At 44.5% G+C, this 16,273-nt stretch overlaps 1 protein-coding gene across 1 annotated transcript; it reads right to left on the bottom strand.

The window, feature by feature from the left end:
* Positions 1 to 874: 874 nt before the first annotated feature.
* On the bottom strand, positions 875 to 11,894 carry VSX1 (visual system homeobox 1). The gene is made up of 5 exons (XM_081001140.1): positions 10,992 to 11,894; positions 7,658 to 7,736; positions 5,508 to 5,631; positions 3,338 to 3,518; positions 875 to 2,002 (listed from the first exon to the last, which is right to left on the bottom strand). The coding sequence occupies exons 1-5, from the start codon at positions 11,437 to 11,439 to the stop codon at positions 1,731 to 1,733; spliced, it is 1,104 nt and encodes a 367-aa protein (XP_080857266.1). The 5' UTR covers positions 11,440 to 11,894; the 3' UTR covers positions 875 to 1,730.
* Between the last annotated feature and the right edge of the window lie 4,379 nt (positions 11,895 to 16,273).

Raw genomic sequence — 16,273 nt, 5'->3', positions numbered from 1 at the left:
ATATATATATCTTCAAAAGCCACAAACAAACACAGAACTTTATTTGTGAATGCATAATAATAAATAAGTGGCAAACAAAACAAGTAGGGGAACATTCAGAAAATGGAGGTATCTAAAGTGCTTTCAGACAAATATAAAAAGACAAAGGAAATAAGATTAAACATTAACACTTTTACAGACATAATTACAAAATATTTTTCCTATGGCATTTTACAAAATAGGATTTTTTATTTCTGGGTTCTATGGCTTGATATTTTAATACAAGTGTGAATTCTATGCATAGCATGTCAAATAACATTCAAAAATGTAGAGTTATTGCATATGTTTTCCCAAATACAAATTTGTACAAATGCACAGTGTAATTCCATTTATTATGCTCAAATCATGGTAAAAGGGACAGATTCCTTATCAAGTAGAATTTGCTGCAGCTCAAGGTGAAATCATTGAGTCAAGAACAAGGAGATAGTCCACAGTGTTCCCAGGTACCATTTCCCTGCATCAGTTCCCAGGTACCATTTCCCTGCATCAGTTGGACCTACTGCATATTGTAAACACAGGTACCCTGATGTAGCATTTTCTAAACAAAGAGGGTTGATACACAGCTTTGTGCAGGGAAGATCTAACTGTTTTCTTCAGGGTCAGGAAATGGTCTTTGTGTGCAGAGAGAATTTGTTCAGCACAGTGTTTGTTATAGACTGAGATTCTCATTTTCTAGAGCTGTGCACAGCATTCTCTGACACAAAAGAAAACAGCGCATGTGTTCCACAGAACTCTCTATCTGGGCAAGAGGATTCAATTCAGCATGTGGTGGTGGAGTGAATTCTGGTGAAATTAAAGGGGATGCTGTCAGAACAGATTCCGGTGGCCTTCAGAGTTTGGTATAAGTATACCTTGTTTACTAAAGAATGAAAGGTCAACAGATAGTCTACCCCCTGTAGGACTCAAGATGTGCACAAACACTTTTTGCTGACAGTTTCACTTGTAAGGAAAAGAAACCATGGTTCTCCATACACATTCCAACATCATGTCTTCGATACATGTTAAGCCCTTAAATCGCTAGGCATTGCTTGTCAAGGCTGGTTTGTTGTGCCCCTCCCCTCCCTAGTCTTTGTAATGTCACCCGAAATATAGAAAATAACCATTCCTGTCCTATAGTAGCATGTAATCTAAAATAAAGTTTCCCTAAGGTTTATCACTTCTGAAAACAACACCCAAAGCATTTTTGTCAATACCACACCTTGGATTAGCTTAGATGGAGTGTCTTCCGTTTCTTTTTCTACTATAGCAGGTGTGGCTAACCAGTTGCTTTTGGTCTGCAACTCCCATTGGCCTCAGCCAGCTTGGCCAATCATCAGGAATGATGGGAGTTGTAGTCCAGCATCCGGAGGGCCACAGGTTAATCTCTCCCATGTTATAGAATGAGGATGCCCTGATGTTTTTTCTGGAGCTGCTAATAAAAGGTGACTTAGTGAAACATTTTTAAGGAAAAAAACAGTAACCCCAATTTATCTTGTTTACGTATAAACAACTTTAATGTTGAAAAAATAAATTTTATATTTTGGATGGGCAGCATCTAAAAAAGGTCCCACTTTTATGTAAAATGTACTAGTTAGTTGAAAAATACTAATAAATATTAATTAAACATTAATAAATATATTTTCCCATAGCATTGAAGAGGTTTCTTCATTTATTTATTTTCTATTGTACCACATCTCTCCTCTTTCTGATTCTTAGTGCTCACTGTCCTTCATTTTGGGCTGGGGGCCTCCACTGAGACACTGTCTCAAAGTGTCGTGCTTTTTCTCATGCTTTGCTGTGCTGGAGAGATCCATTGCAATGTCATCCGAATTGTCCATTGAGGTAAATTTGTCAGTGGAGCTTCTTTCCTGCTCTACCTGCTTAATTTTTAATTCCTCTTCAGGGCGTTGAGATTTCCAGTCACTGTTCCCCTTTTCCTCGCTTTCGGGCTTAGTTGTAACATCCATTGATTTTTTATGCATTCCTTTAAAGAAAAGCAAAGACCAGAGAGAGTACTGAGAGAGAATACTGATTAAACCTAACAGTGACTGAGAAAGCTAGCACACTCTAGCTTGACTGAAACTCATTGGGGTAAACTCATAGCAGCCCACTGAAATCAGTAGACCTGCAAGATAACCTTATCCCATATATGCCCGCTCAATTGCTTCAATCTGCAGAACTAGTACTAATACAGGGGCCGCACAATACTCATTATGCATTTGTAAGAAATTTACCTTTTAGTGCAGCAGCACCCATATTTCAGAACTCCTTGTCTACTGACATCAGGAGTACATCACTCTACTTTTCTGGGTGTCAGGTTAAAAGCATTTTTGCTTAGGCAAGCCTGTCCAGACATGTTAAATATTGACATGTGTTTTAATACAGTTTTTAGTTTATCATTGCTTTTAATTATTTTTTGAATGTTTTAAATGGTTAACTTTTTTTAACTGATAATTTTATCGTTTTATTCTTGTTGTACACCACTTTGAAGTTTCATTACAATCAAAGAGTATATAAATATTGTGAAATAAAAATAAATAATAGTCATCAACGGCTGCATCCATTGCAGTACCACACGTGCCATAGCTTGCTCATGTAAAACACATAAGCAGATCTGCCCTCCCCATCCACATGGTCCCATCATTAGCCATGCATACTAAGATATCATACAACTGGATTCATGGAAGACAGGTCAGTAGCTCTGCTTCTGATATTCAAGCATGGCGGGATCTCCATAGGGGATTTCACAAGCAAGGCAGCTGTTTTCTCCATGCAATGTCCCTGTCGTACAAGGAGGAAGTTTGAAGGACTAGGAAGAAAGCTGTTCTATCAGCTCTGATAAAATTCTTAACCAAAGAACAAAATGTCACTTTATGTAATTAAATCTAAATTTCACTCTAGTGCTTTATAAAAGTGATGACAAGTCAGCTAACAATCACTTCCTTATTTCTCAGTTAATGAAGTGAGAAGGGCTTTCAAAATGGCAAGCATTACTGGGGTAGAGAGCAGGTGTATAGGGTGTAACTAGAGAATGGATATGTATATTATAAGAAGTTGTATGTGTGCAAGCATGAGCAAACACATGAGTGCGCACCCACCCCAACACAGTGGGATCCTTAACAGTGAGGGTTGGAAGGTAGATTTCACCAGCATTGCAGCAGTGCCCACAAATGCACTCAGCAACACAATTGGGATGAAGGCTGTGAAGCCTAAGTCTGCTCTCTACCCCAGTAGTGGCTTTCATTTTGAAAGCCCTCCCCACTTAATTAACTGAGTTTCAGCCCAACCAGCGAATGCAGAGCACTATATGTTTGCTTACCGAGCAGCCAGGGGGCACAGGAGCCCACAAGCCCACTTTTGGCAGAGTTGATGATTGATTCAGGTAGTGGGATGGAGTGTCTCACCATAGCACCATAGAGACCATATTCTGCCATCACGCTGCTGCGGCCCCAGCACTTCTCACGCTTTCGCCACTTGGCTCTTCGGTTTTGAAACCAAACCTTTTGGATGTACATCAAGAAGTATATATTTAGCAAAAGTATCCATATTTGTGTGGAGGACTGATGGGGAGGGGGGAGGAAAGAATATCAAATAAAACATGTCAGATCAAGAAAGCATATGCTCTAAGTAATTTTTGAGTTCTCTGTTGGCATAAATAAGATGGAAAACACACACAACCAAATTAACAGTTTCTCAATCTTATTCCTGCACTAAATAAGCAATAGAAATTCTTTTTCCTTTCATTGTGTTCAGTGCTATTTTTCTAGAAACAGAAGTGCTGGAAGCCACCATGAACACCTCCTTTGTTCTCTTATAATGGCAATGGTGCCCACCTGAGAGGTGCCAGAACTGAGTTCCTGCTGAAAAAAACTCTTTGTTCCAGGTGAAGATGATACTACATAAATTAACTGATAAGGTTAACCTTCACTCCTTTTGCTATTATTTTTCTTTCTTAATACTACATAACACTGCCTTACTTGTAAAATACTACCTGGTCTGGGATTATGTCACTTCTACATTTTGTACAGTACCAGCACCCTGTTGGTGCATATTTACAGTGGCAGGAGAGTCATAATATTGGAAAGTGCAGGCTAGATATTGCAACTAACATCAGTTATTTTTTACTTATTTCAATGGACCATTCCTGTCCATCTATATACAATGGTACCTTGGGTTAAGAATTTAATTCGTTCTGGAGGTCCGTTCTTAACCTGAAACTATTCTTAACCTGAAGCACCACTTTAGCTAATGCCTCCCGCTGCTGCTGCGCCGCTGCTGCGTGATTTCTGTTCTCATCCTGAAGCAAAGTTCTTAACCTGAGGTACCATTTCTGGGTTAGCGAGGTCTGTAACCTGAAGCGTCTGTAACCCGAGGTACCATTGTACATTTTTATAGAGCTGAATTAGAATCAGATGGCTGGAAGATTATACAGCCTAGCCTCCTGCACTGTTGCACAATTTGCTAGGAAAAAATAATTCCTTACAGCTATTTACCCAAAATAAAAAAAATCCTTCCAGTAGCACCTTTAAGACCAACTAAGTTAGTTCTTGGTATGAGCTTTCGTGTGCAAGCAGAAGTTGCCAGATCCTTCTATATAGTGAGAAGGTGGGGAGGGGTATTACTCAGAAGGGTGGTGGGAATGGGAGATTGGCAGATAGCTGGGATGAGCCTGCTGACGACTCTTAACGACTGTAATGGGTCTTACAGGAAAAGGCAAGGGGTGAGAAGGTGAGAAATGGCTTAGTCATGTATAATGGGATAAGATAGCTCATCCCAGCTATCTGCCAATCTCCCATTCCCACCACCCTTCTGAGTAATACCCCTCCCCACCTTCTCACTATATAGAAGGATCTGGCAACTTCTGTTTCAGTGTATCTGAAGAAGTGTGCTTGCACACGAAAGCTCATACCAAGAACTAACTTAGTTGGTCTTAAAGGTGCTACTGGAAGGATTTTTTTTATTTTGACTATGGCAGACCAACACGGCTACCTATCTGTAGCTATTTACCCAGCCACTCCTTAATCCAAAGATGTCAAAGTCAGATGGGCTAGAGTACCAAATTCCCCATCAGGCAGATACTCAACATTTTTTTTAACTGAAAATAAAAGATGCTGTTGGTCTTCAACTTCCTTCAGCCTCAGCCAACATGGTCAATGGTCAGGCATGATAGGAATTGTAGTCCAGGAACATATCCATTCCTACCTGCCCTGAGGGTCTAGTAAGCTCTCATGACTTGTGTTTGATCAGTGCTTTAAATGAATGTGTTGACACTCAATACAGGCAGCCTTTACTGAGGACTGTAAATAATAATAATAATTATTATTATTATCATTATTTATAGCCCACCCATGTGGCTGGGTTTCCCCAGCCACTTTGAGAGGCTCCCAACAGAATATTAAACAGGATAAAACTTCAAACATTAAAAACTTCCCTAAATAAACTTTCCATTTCCACACTTTATGGTGGCTTAACAATAACAAACAACATACCTGTATCCTATCCTCAGGGAGCTCTGTTTTCATGGCTAACATTTCTCTGGCATACACATCCGGGTAGTGGGCTTCATTGAAAGCCTTTTCCAATTCCTCCAGCTGATGGGCAGTAAACACAGTCCTACAGGGACAATAAACTCAGTAATTCATAGATGGCCGTGTCACATCCTTTAGAAACAACTTTCTGCTCTAGTAGCAGATGTGTAGTTGGAATTATACAGTCCAGAGTGAGAAATACCAAGTGAACTTGTTAAACTCCTGTATTTGCTATTTGCCTGGAACTGCAAGTGTGTGTGTTTGCATGTGTGTGTGATGGAGTACATGGTTGATGGACTTCATTCATCCTGCAGGCCTCAGACAATATTTGGTGGTCCCCAGTATTATTGAACTCCACCTCCCATAAGCCTCAGTCAGCATGGCTAATGGTCAGGGATGATGGGAATTATATAGCCCAGGAACATTTGGAGAAATGAGAAATTAACATATGAGCTGTATTTTTTGGCATTGCTTTCTATGGGAAAAGTGCCCACAATGTTCTCACTAATATAAAAGCACGGTTATTTGTGACTTTTAATCTTTGATGCCTTAGGCAGGGTTGGGAAACTAGTAGCCACCAGCTGTTGATGGACTCCAGCTCCCATCATCCTTGACCATTGGGTTTACTGACGGGCTGATTGGAGTTGTTCCAACCTGGTCTGAGACCTTGATGTCTAAATTACCGTATTTTTTGCTCTATAAGACTCACTTTTCCCCTCCTAAAAAGTAAGGGGAAATGTGTGTGCGTCTTATGGAGCGAATGCAGGCTGTGCAACTATCCCTGAAGCCAGAACAGCAAGAGGGATTGCTGCTTTCACTGCTCAGCGATCCCTCTTGCTGTTCTGGCTTCTGAGATTCAGAATATTTTTTTTCTTGTTTTCCTCCTCCAAAAACTAGGTGCGTCTTGTGGTCTGGTGCGTCTTATAGAGCGAAAAATACGGTACCTTGCTCTTGTGCAAGGTAATGGGAATGAACAAGAGGGAGCTAGAGTCCACCCCAAGCTCTGCTGCTCAGACAAGCAGGCAGAGCGCAAACTATAACTTCCAGAATGCTGTACAAAATAAGAACTGGCATAGAAGGGTGTCCCTTTGTGTTTCCATCTGCCTAGGAATTTATTTTTTTCTGTAAAATCCAGAAATATTACCAGGTCTTCCAAGTCTAAAACGGAAGAAAAATCCTTTCATTACCAACCTGTGATTTAAATTAACTCAGAATCTCCTAGCTCAATCAGATTTCATGCTGCCTAGAAGTTTACTGTTGTGCTTTCAAGACAGTGCAACCTTAGATATGCATAGGTTTACAACCCCACTTACCTGGGAGTAAGCCCCCTTGAATTAAATAGGCCTTGCTTCTGAGTAGACATGGTTAGGATGGCTCAGTTAATCTGGGAACACGGAGAGCAACCTTTATACTAAGTCAGGCTACTTGTCCATCCAGCCCAGTACTCCCTACACTGGCTGGCATTAGCTCTTCAAGGTCTCAGGCTTTTCCCATCACTTGCTAATCCTTTTTTCAACTGGAGATGCTGGGGATTGAACCTGGGACCTTCTGTGTGGAAAACATGGGTTTTACTACTGAGCTATGTCTCTGTTGTGCCTTCAGGGCTTACTTTGAGTCAGGTTTTCCCCAATATATTTTCACTGCTGAGGCTTAGCACTGAGCATATAAAAAAAGAAAAAGATTCTGACCATGTGCAAAGTGTCTTTCCTTTGCCACTGAGTAACCACAACTAACCATTAGGACTTCAGGTTAAATGGTGTGATTTCTGTCTTGTCCCAAGCCCCAGAATTCTCTAGCAAAAATTCACATGTCTGATCAAGTGGCAGTTTCTTTCTCCAACATCTACAAACCAGATAACTCATTTTAAAAAGTTATACAGTACTGTCCAATACAATGCAGAAATGCTAACAGTGAAATCCTATTGTGTGTGTCTACTCAGAGGTAAGCCCTATTGAGTTCAATGATCCTCACTCCCAGGTGGGTGAATATAAGATTGCAGCTTAAGTGAGATTTTAAAGAGAGAGAATGTAGCGTACTTACAAAGTTTAACTTTGGGATGTAATGCTACAAGCTGTGTCTGGGAAGACTCCAGTTATATTTATCTGTCATACCTGTGCCGCCGTTTCTTTCTCTTGATCTGAGAATCGGATGCCTTGAGGTTGTTCTTGTCCCCCGACAAACTGTCTTCATCTAATATTTGGGTTGGGGAGAAAAACATATAGATCAAAAGTTTCCCCCATATAAGCATTGTTCTATTCAACTTATTTATATGCACTGTTTAAAACAGATTTTTTTCCCCAAAGCCATTTCCAAATTGTAAAAGAGCAATAAAAATTACTGTGAAGAAAATCAACATTAGTGTAAAAATCCAACAAGACAGCTTTCAGAAGTAGAATTTGTTAATGGCAACTCTGCTTTTAAGGCCCACCTAAAAATGGGAGAGGGAGCTCTGTAGACTTCCCCAGGGAGGGCATTTCACAGCTGCAGTGCCAACTAATATTCTACTTAGTACAGCATCTTCAGTGTCAAGAAATAGCCACTGATGAGCATATATTGACTGTTACCTACCACATATGCCACCTTTGAACCAGCCTATGTCCAATAGTCCCTGTTGTGGCAAGCACCAAGGAGGGGGGCAGGTAGCTGCCAACCAGGACTACAAACAGGGCTGGCAAGTGGCCAGAGCTGATTGAAACTGCTCTCCTCAGTCATTAGGAATATAGGTCAACTCCAGCCATCTCCACTGCCTGGCAAAATAAATGGGAGGGAAGCTGCCACAAACACCAGCTTTTCAGCACTAGCAGAGCAACTAGAGCAGGTGGGCAGAAGGCTAAGGCAGGAATAGAATCAGAGGAAGTCAAATTCTTCTATCAAGGGACCAACAGAATAGGGGGCTCCAAAGTAAACCTAGTTGGTCCTAGATGGAGCCTTCTCTGAATCACAATAAAAGTTATCAAACAGCCTTTATTTTTCCATTTCAATATTTTATTAATGCATAAGATATACAGAATCAAATATTATATGAGATTGCTTGTTTAAGCAAATTACTTTGAAACGCCTCCGTTCTCCCATAGTGCATAGGACAGTTTTTATTCCAATGTATACTGTTTTGCAGAACCCTTAAAAAACCCAAGAGAACTCTAGCTGAGCAAAATTCTGTAAGAACCAACACCTTCAAACAGCCGCTGAAATTTTCAGCTCAATAGTATTTTAGTGCCCTTTCCCTCCTTCAGTTTTATGCTGACCTCTCAGCTGGCAGCCGTGCTGCCTCTGAGATTACTAACTCAAGCAGGCATTCCTTTAATCTCTTCCCTGGAAAGACAGAGGCTGCCATCACACGCTTGCACAGCAGTGATTGAATCCCATGGGAAACCTGAGGAAGCCCAGTGCCATGGTGTTTCCTACCTGGTTAGAACCCCACCGTGGTGGAGGGTTTCAATCAAGTGAGAAAGGCCTACCTTTGATTGCCATTGGCCATGCTGATGTTCAACACTGCAGCTAAATGAACTATAACCATTGAAGAGAAACTCAAGCATGGTTTTGTATGTGTTGTATGAAAAGGATTTGAGTGAAAACATGCATGAGTGAAAATGTGCATATAACTTCCAAGTCCTAGTGTTCACCCACAGAGATAATTACCAAAATCACACACTGGAAAACACCGTGCCACAATATTTGACCCATGCTCCTCACCCAATAATAGTGCTGTAAGATGCAAGACTGTTAGATTCTTCCCATGGACTCACCTGTCCCAACAAGCTGTTTGCCTAATATTTCCACACCTATTTACATCTGCACATCCAAAAGTGATCCCTTATAAACAGAATGTCACAGAAATGGTCCTTGGTGAATCTGTCTGAACATTTGCACATGTGAAAATATTTGTACATGTGTGTTCCCACATGCAGAAGCTTGTCATCCAAATGGCCCATCCATATAAGGATTGTTTCAGATCTTTTTGGAGTTCTCTCATGAGCACTTTTATTTGCAGAAATTATTTAATGTCTGCCAACAGTTAATGGTTCTGAAATAGCCGTCTGGTGCTCCAAATCATCTCCTTCCAAATCTTTCCCCCAGCAGATCAGGTCACCAGGATTTCATGTAAAGCATTAGCATATCCATGTAGCTCTGCCTTTGGCTAGAACAGGGGCTAGAGTATTGGTGACAGATATGATAAACTTCCTGCTCAGTCATGAAGCTCACTGGCTGGGTATGGGCTCACTTTGGGAAGGGCCGTAGCTCAGTGGTAAAACATGTACTTTGTGCATAGAAGGTTTCAGGTTCAATCCTCAGCATCTCCAGGAAGGGCTAGCAGTGACTCGTGTCTTAAATTCTGGAGAGCTGCTGCCAGTCAAGGTTGACAAAATTTGACTAGATTGACTAGTGGTCTGATTCTTTCTATGTTTCCAAGTTACTGTTTCTCAACACACCGTAGGGTGTTAAAATGTTGTGAAGCTGTAATGTGGGTTATTGGAAGGACAGGATGCAAACACCTTTTTCATGGACACAGACAGGTCCTGTTTAACAGCTACATGATCTCCAGGATTCAACAGGTGGCACTTTTGCCTGTACAGAGATGTAGTGAGAGTTGAGGAAACCTCATGTTGTGGTGGTTCATATTATACTGCTTTTAAAAGGCACAGGATATCTGTTAGGAACTACAGTGGTACCTCGGGTTAAGTTCCGGAGGTCCATTCTTAACCTGAAACTGTTCTTAACCTGAAGCACCACTTTAGCTAATGGGGCCTCCTGCTGCCGCCGCTGCACAATTTCTGTTCTCATCCTGAAGCAAAGTTCTTAACCCGAGGTACTATTTCTGGGTTAGCGTAGTCTGTAACCTGAAGCATATGTAACCCGAGGTACCACTGTATATTAAACTTAAGATTGTTATCAGCTTTAGATATGGGAATCAAATTTGCATGTTGCGCTGGAAAATAAAGATTGGTGATAGCCCATTAATGCAAGACCCATGCAGTGTGAAGACCTAACGGGTTGGTTGGTTTGTTCGTTTGTCTATCTATGGCGTGCAGTGCACGCACCTACCAACTGAGGATATTTCCCGCATCTGGTAAGTAGACTCCAGCCCGCTGACCCTACCAAAAGATCTCTCGGTCCGTAAGGTGGCACACAGCAACTCTTTCAAAGTGCTCTTGGAACTTCGGAGGTGTCCAAAAGGAACTGATCGGCGCCTGCCTGCCAGCCAGCCTCTCAGCGGCTCTGTGCTGTCTGTGCGCCCTGCGGAAAGCAGCGCTGTTCCGAAGCAGCCACGCTGCGCAAAGGTCGGGCTCCTGCCCTGCTTGGTGCGCCGCTTCCTCCGGCCGCTCACTGCTCGATCTAACCCGGCCTGCGCTCCTCCACCCCTCCCGGCCTCTCGCCCCACGGCAGTCGCTCTCCTGGGTTCCCCTCCCTCCGGAGAGGACCTGCCCCAAGCGGGATCTCGCTTACCGGAGATGTTCTCCTTGTGCTTTTCGGCCCCGGGGCCGTATTGGTGCGGGTGGTGGCTCGGGTGGTGGTGCGAGTGGTGATGGTGCTCCGGGCGCGCTTGCAGAAAGGGCAGGTGCGCCGGCAGGAGGCAATGCGCCCCGGCCGGCTGCTGCGTGGCGAAGCCGCACAAGAAGCCCAAGCCCATGGGCAAGGGACCTCCGCCGCCTCCTGCCAGTCCCGCTGCTGCCCCTCCGCCGCCTTCGCAGCCCGAGCCGGTCACGGAGGAGGTGGCGGGCGGCTGCAGCTCCGCCTCCAAGCCCAGCAGGTCGGTGATGGCGAAGCCCTTGGAGCGCAGGCTGCCGCCCGACGGGCTCCCTAAGCGCGCCTTCTCGGGGCCGCCGCCTCCTCCGCTGGGCGTCAGCGCTTTCCCCTTGGCTTTGCCCTCCGCGATCTCTTCGCGGCCCGTCATGCTGCTGCTGCTGCCGCCTCCGCTCGCCTCTCCTCGGCAGCCGGGCGCCTACACACAAGCGCCGAGAGACTCTCCGAGGCTTTTTATCCTGCGCGCCCCAAGCCGCCCGGCGCCAATCAGCTGCAGGGAAAGTGTGCGCGGGACGGAGGGGGGGGGTCACTCCCTGAGAATTAATTGCCACCAATTTCCTCGCGGTCCTATCACTCTTTCCCCTGCTCCCCCTCCCTCGTTTCCCTCTCCGCTTTCTGACTTGGGTATTATTTGCTCAGGGTAACAATAAAAGAAGCCTGCTTCTTGGGAGAAAAGCGATGACAAACCTAGACAGCATCTTAAAAAGCAGAGACATCGCCTCGCCAACAAAGGTCCGTATAGTTAAAGCCATGGTTTTCCCAGTAGTGATGTATGGAGGTGAGAGCTGGACCATAAAGAAGGCTGATTGCCGAAGAATTGATGCTTTTGAATTATGGTGCTGGAGGAGACTCTTGAGAGTCCCGTGGACTGCAAGAAGATCAAACCTATCCATTATTAAGGAAATCAGCCCTGAGTGCTCACTTGAAGGACAAATCCTGAAGCTGAGGCTCCAATACTTTGGCCACCTCATGAGAAGAGAAGACTCCCTGGAAAAGACCCTGATGTTGGGAAAGATGGAGGGCACAAGGAGAAGGGGACGACAGAGGACGAGATGGTTGGACAGTGTTGTCGAAGCTACCAACATGAGTTTGACCAAACTGCGGGAGGCAGTGGAAGACAGGAGTGCCTGGCATGCTCTGGTCCATGGGGTCATGAAGAGTCGAACAAGACTAAACGACTAATCAACAACAGATTTCACTACGAGGTGCGCAAGCCCCATCGGCTTCGGCGTGTGTCCCCCATCTCCCTGCCCTCAACACCGTCCACCCCCACCCCACCCCACCCCCGTCCCTGGCACACAAGAAGAGGCTGCAGGCCACCCAGATCCCTGCGAGAACCTGCAAGCAGGACCTCACTGCAACGACACCCTCCTTTCCTGCAGTTTCCAGCAACTGGCATTCAGAAACATACTGCCATGAATTTGTCTAATCCTCTTTTGAAGCCATCCAAGTTGGTGGCCATCACTGCCTCTTGTGGAAGAGAGTTCCATGTGCTGCATTAAAAAGTATGTTATCTGTCCAAAATCCTCCACCATTGGGTGCCTACGAATTCCAGTGTTATACAAACTTCTATCCTGTCACCTTACTCTCCTTTTCTCTAAACCTAGAAGTCCCAAAAGCTGCAACCCTTCCTCATAGAAGAGTAGCTCCACCCCCCTGGATCATTTTGGTTGCCCTTTTGTGAATTCTCAAGGCATAGCCCATAGGAAGCTATATCAAGTCAGACAGGTGGTCCATTTAGCTCAGTACTGCCTACACTGATTGGCAGCAGCTCTCCTGCGTTTCAGATGGGGTTCTCTCCCAACCCCACCTACAGATGCCAGGGATTGGACATGGGACCCTCTACATGCAAAACAGATGTTTTGCCACAGAGCTACGGTCTTCCCCTCAGGACCACTGGATATTGTCACCCCTTAACCCCCTCTTCATTCTGTCATAGTGATATGGCGACAGATAGTAATAAAGAATGCTAAAGACAACCACTAGCAAGATAGCAGGGTGTCTGTTCAGAGATACTAATGCAGCATAACTGTAAGTGGGGGTCTAAAGGTAAAGGGACCCCTGACCATTAGGTCCAGTCACGGACGACTCTGGGGTTGTGGTGCTCATCTCGCTTTATTGGCCGAGGGAGCCGGCGTACAGCTTCCGGGTCATGTGGCCAGCATGACTAAGCCGCTTCTGGCGAACCAGAGCAGAGCACGGAAACACCGTTTACCTTCCCGCCAGAGTGGTACCTATTTATCTACTTGCACTTTGACATGCTTTTGAACTGCTAGGTTGGCAGGAGCCGGGACCGAGCAATGGGAGCTCACCCCGTTGTGGGGATTCGAACCGCCGACCTTCTGATCGGCAAGCCCAAGGCTCAGTGGTTTAGACCACAGTGCCACCCGCGTCCCATAAGTGGGGGTCTACACTGTAGCATATTTAGCATAACCATTAATTAGACAGTGAAGGGATCCCAATAATCATCTGCAGCCATTCGGACCTGGAAAATCAAGAACCATCAGATTTCTTGGCAATGAACCCTTGGATACCTTTAATTGCCTGTTCTGTCTTAATTCTCCATGTACTGAGGGAGTGCTGATGGCACAGGAGGAACAGATGATTTATTAAAAACACAGCATGCTTTACAAAACATCCCATTAGAAGTAATATATATTGTAAGCCATGGCAGCCAGACTGTATCTGCAAAGCTGCCTTACAGAAGTTCAAGCCATTTGTTCATCATTCTAGCCCCAAATTCTGTACTCTGGCTGGCAGCAGCTCTCAGGCTTTCTCATTACCCACAACTTGAGCCTTTTAGCTGGAAATGCCAGAGACTGAGCCTGAGGCCTTTTGCATGGGAAGCATGTGCTCTGCCACTGAACTATGGCATCTTCCAATAGAGGTACCATTGTCTTCTCCCCCAGACAGGGAAAAACCCTTTTCCAATTAAGGCAAGGATGAGTCCATGGGAGTCTGAAGGAAGAAAGTTAGGCAGGAGTTTATGGTAGACTCACAGAGCAGGGGACTAACAGGCAGGAAAGTTACAACTCTAAGGACTCTTAAGGACGGGGGAAAAAATTAAAAAGCACATGCAATCAGAAACAAATCCTTCAGAACCCTGGACAGGTCCCATGAGCAAGGTTATTTGTTGCATGAATGCCAAAATCCATATTAAGACAATACCTTTAATAGGACAACTAAACTATCACAAGGGACGCGGGTGGTGCTGTGGGTTGGACCACAGAGCCTAGGACTTGCCGATCAGAAGGTCAGCGGTTCGAATCCCTGCAATGGGGTGAACTCCCATTGCTCAGTTCCTGCTCCTGCCAACCTAGCAGTTCAAAAGCATGTCAAAGTGCAAGTTGATAAATAGGTACCACTCTGGTGGGAAGGTAAACAGCGTTTCCGTGCGCTGCTCTGGTTCGCCAGAAGCGGCTTAGTCATGCTGGCCACATGACCCGGAAGCTGTATGCCGGCTCCCTCGGCCAATAAAGTGAGATGAGCGCCGCAACCCCAGAGTCAGCCACGACTGGACCTAATGGTCAGGGGTCCCTTTACCTTAACCTTAAACTATCACAAAGCAATGTGTAAGCTTTTGAGTTCTCCATAGTTCTTCATCAGACAAGATGGTAAACAATGGGATGGGGGCAAACAAAGCAACACAGATGGAGAAAACCAAGGAGTCTGTCTCTCTTCATATCAATCCCCCTGCCCCCCCAAATGCAGCCCTCCAAGCCTCTCAGTCTGGGTACTCTCCCTAATGACATTATTTTTTTCCAGGCTGTACCCCTTACTGGCTTGCTTCACACCCTCCATGAGCATGAAATGTGTCCTTGAACTCTAGTTGTGCCTCCTGCTAGCCTAGCTAAAGACTAGGGTCTGTGAGCAACATGTGTAGAAACTAGCCTACTGCACATAGGTAAAATATACATTTGTTGCTCCACCTATTTGTGCCTCTGATCCCCACTCACTATTGGCATATGGCCCCTGGAAGGTTGCCTAGAAGGAAATGTGGCCCTCAACTTTAAAAAAAGCTCTTCACTGGCACATGTGCTCATAGACACATTGTCCTTTTCGCTTAGGATCTTAGACAATATCTGTCTGTTCACTGGTGTTTTGGTGTTCCATTAGTAAGCTGCACAAAAAGAAATGGGAAATGGATTTTTGTTTTTGGGGAGGGGGGCAGGAATCAGTGTCAGGTGTACAAATGACTCTCAGCTGCTGCACTCTACAAGCTGCTTTTGTGATTATACCAAAGGGAAGAGGGAGTTGCTTCTCAGTCCATCTACAATTGATAGCATGGGCAGCATTGGGGGCAGGTGGAAGCTGTGGGGTGGTACAGAAGAGGCAAGTGTATTTCTGGGGAGGGGGCAAGGCTTGTCCCACATTTTAGATATCCGAAAGAGAAATAATGGACCCTACGACATGAATTCTCCCACACCAAATCTCCAGCAAATCCCACTGATCTTTTTAAAGTTAACTTTCAAATAAACATGTCTAAGATTGTAGCCTTATCTTAATTTCCAGTTTATGATTTAAACTTCCCCAAAACATCCAGCACTTCTTGGGAGCAAGCCTCCCTTTACCCTCCTTTCAATGCTCCCTATTCTGTAAATGATAGTCCTAGGATTGCAGCAATCTAGTCTGTAAGAATTAATCTGGAATAATTGCTACCCTTTAGCCCCTCAAAATTATTGATACAGAATAGAAACTTCCACTTCACATGTGAGCAGAAAAGAAGAGATAAACTGACACACACACACATACCCCCCCCTCTCTCTCTCTCTCTCTCTCTCACACACACACACACACACTTCTCATTTATTGTTTATTTTGGCAATTACTGGGAGGGGAAAGGACACCTGAGAGCAACTTGCTCCAAATCTGTGTTGTATCAGGGGAGATTGTAAGGTATCTCTCAGGAACACACTCCATGTTGAAATTCCACCATAAAACCTACATTGGTTAGCATGTACAATTGGTTTTAAACTGGCTTTCTCCCCTCTCAGTTTCTATTCTGCATTAGCAGTGATCACAAAAGAAATATATCCTCACTAAAATGCATTCTTAAGGAAAGAAAGAAAAACTGCAAATTCCACACTGTTTCTGGGTGGTTTGTTATTTGGCTGACCAACAAAGCCAGCTTGCCAGCTCTTCAGTGTGTCTTTTGGACACTGGCATCAGGCTTGGTCAAATTCAAGCTGTGATTCCAGGTCAAC

The sequence above is a fragment of the Podarcis pityusensis genome (assembly GCF_964106645.2).
Source record: "Podarcis pityusensis genome assembly, chromosome: 3".
Lineage (NCBI taxonomy): Eukaryota > Metazoa > Chordata > Lepidosauria > Squamata > Lacertidae > Podarcis > Podarcis pityusensis.
Note: the sequence above shows the minus strand (reverse complement) of the source record. Positions and strands in the feature narration are given on the sequence as shown.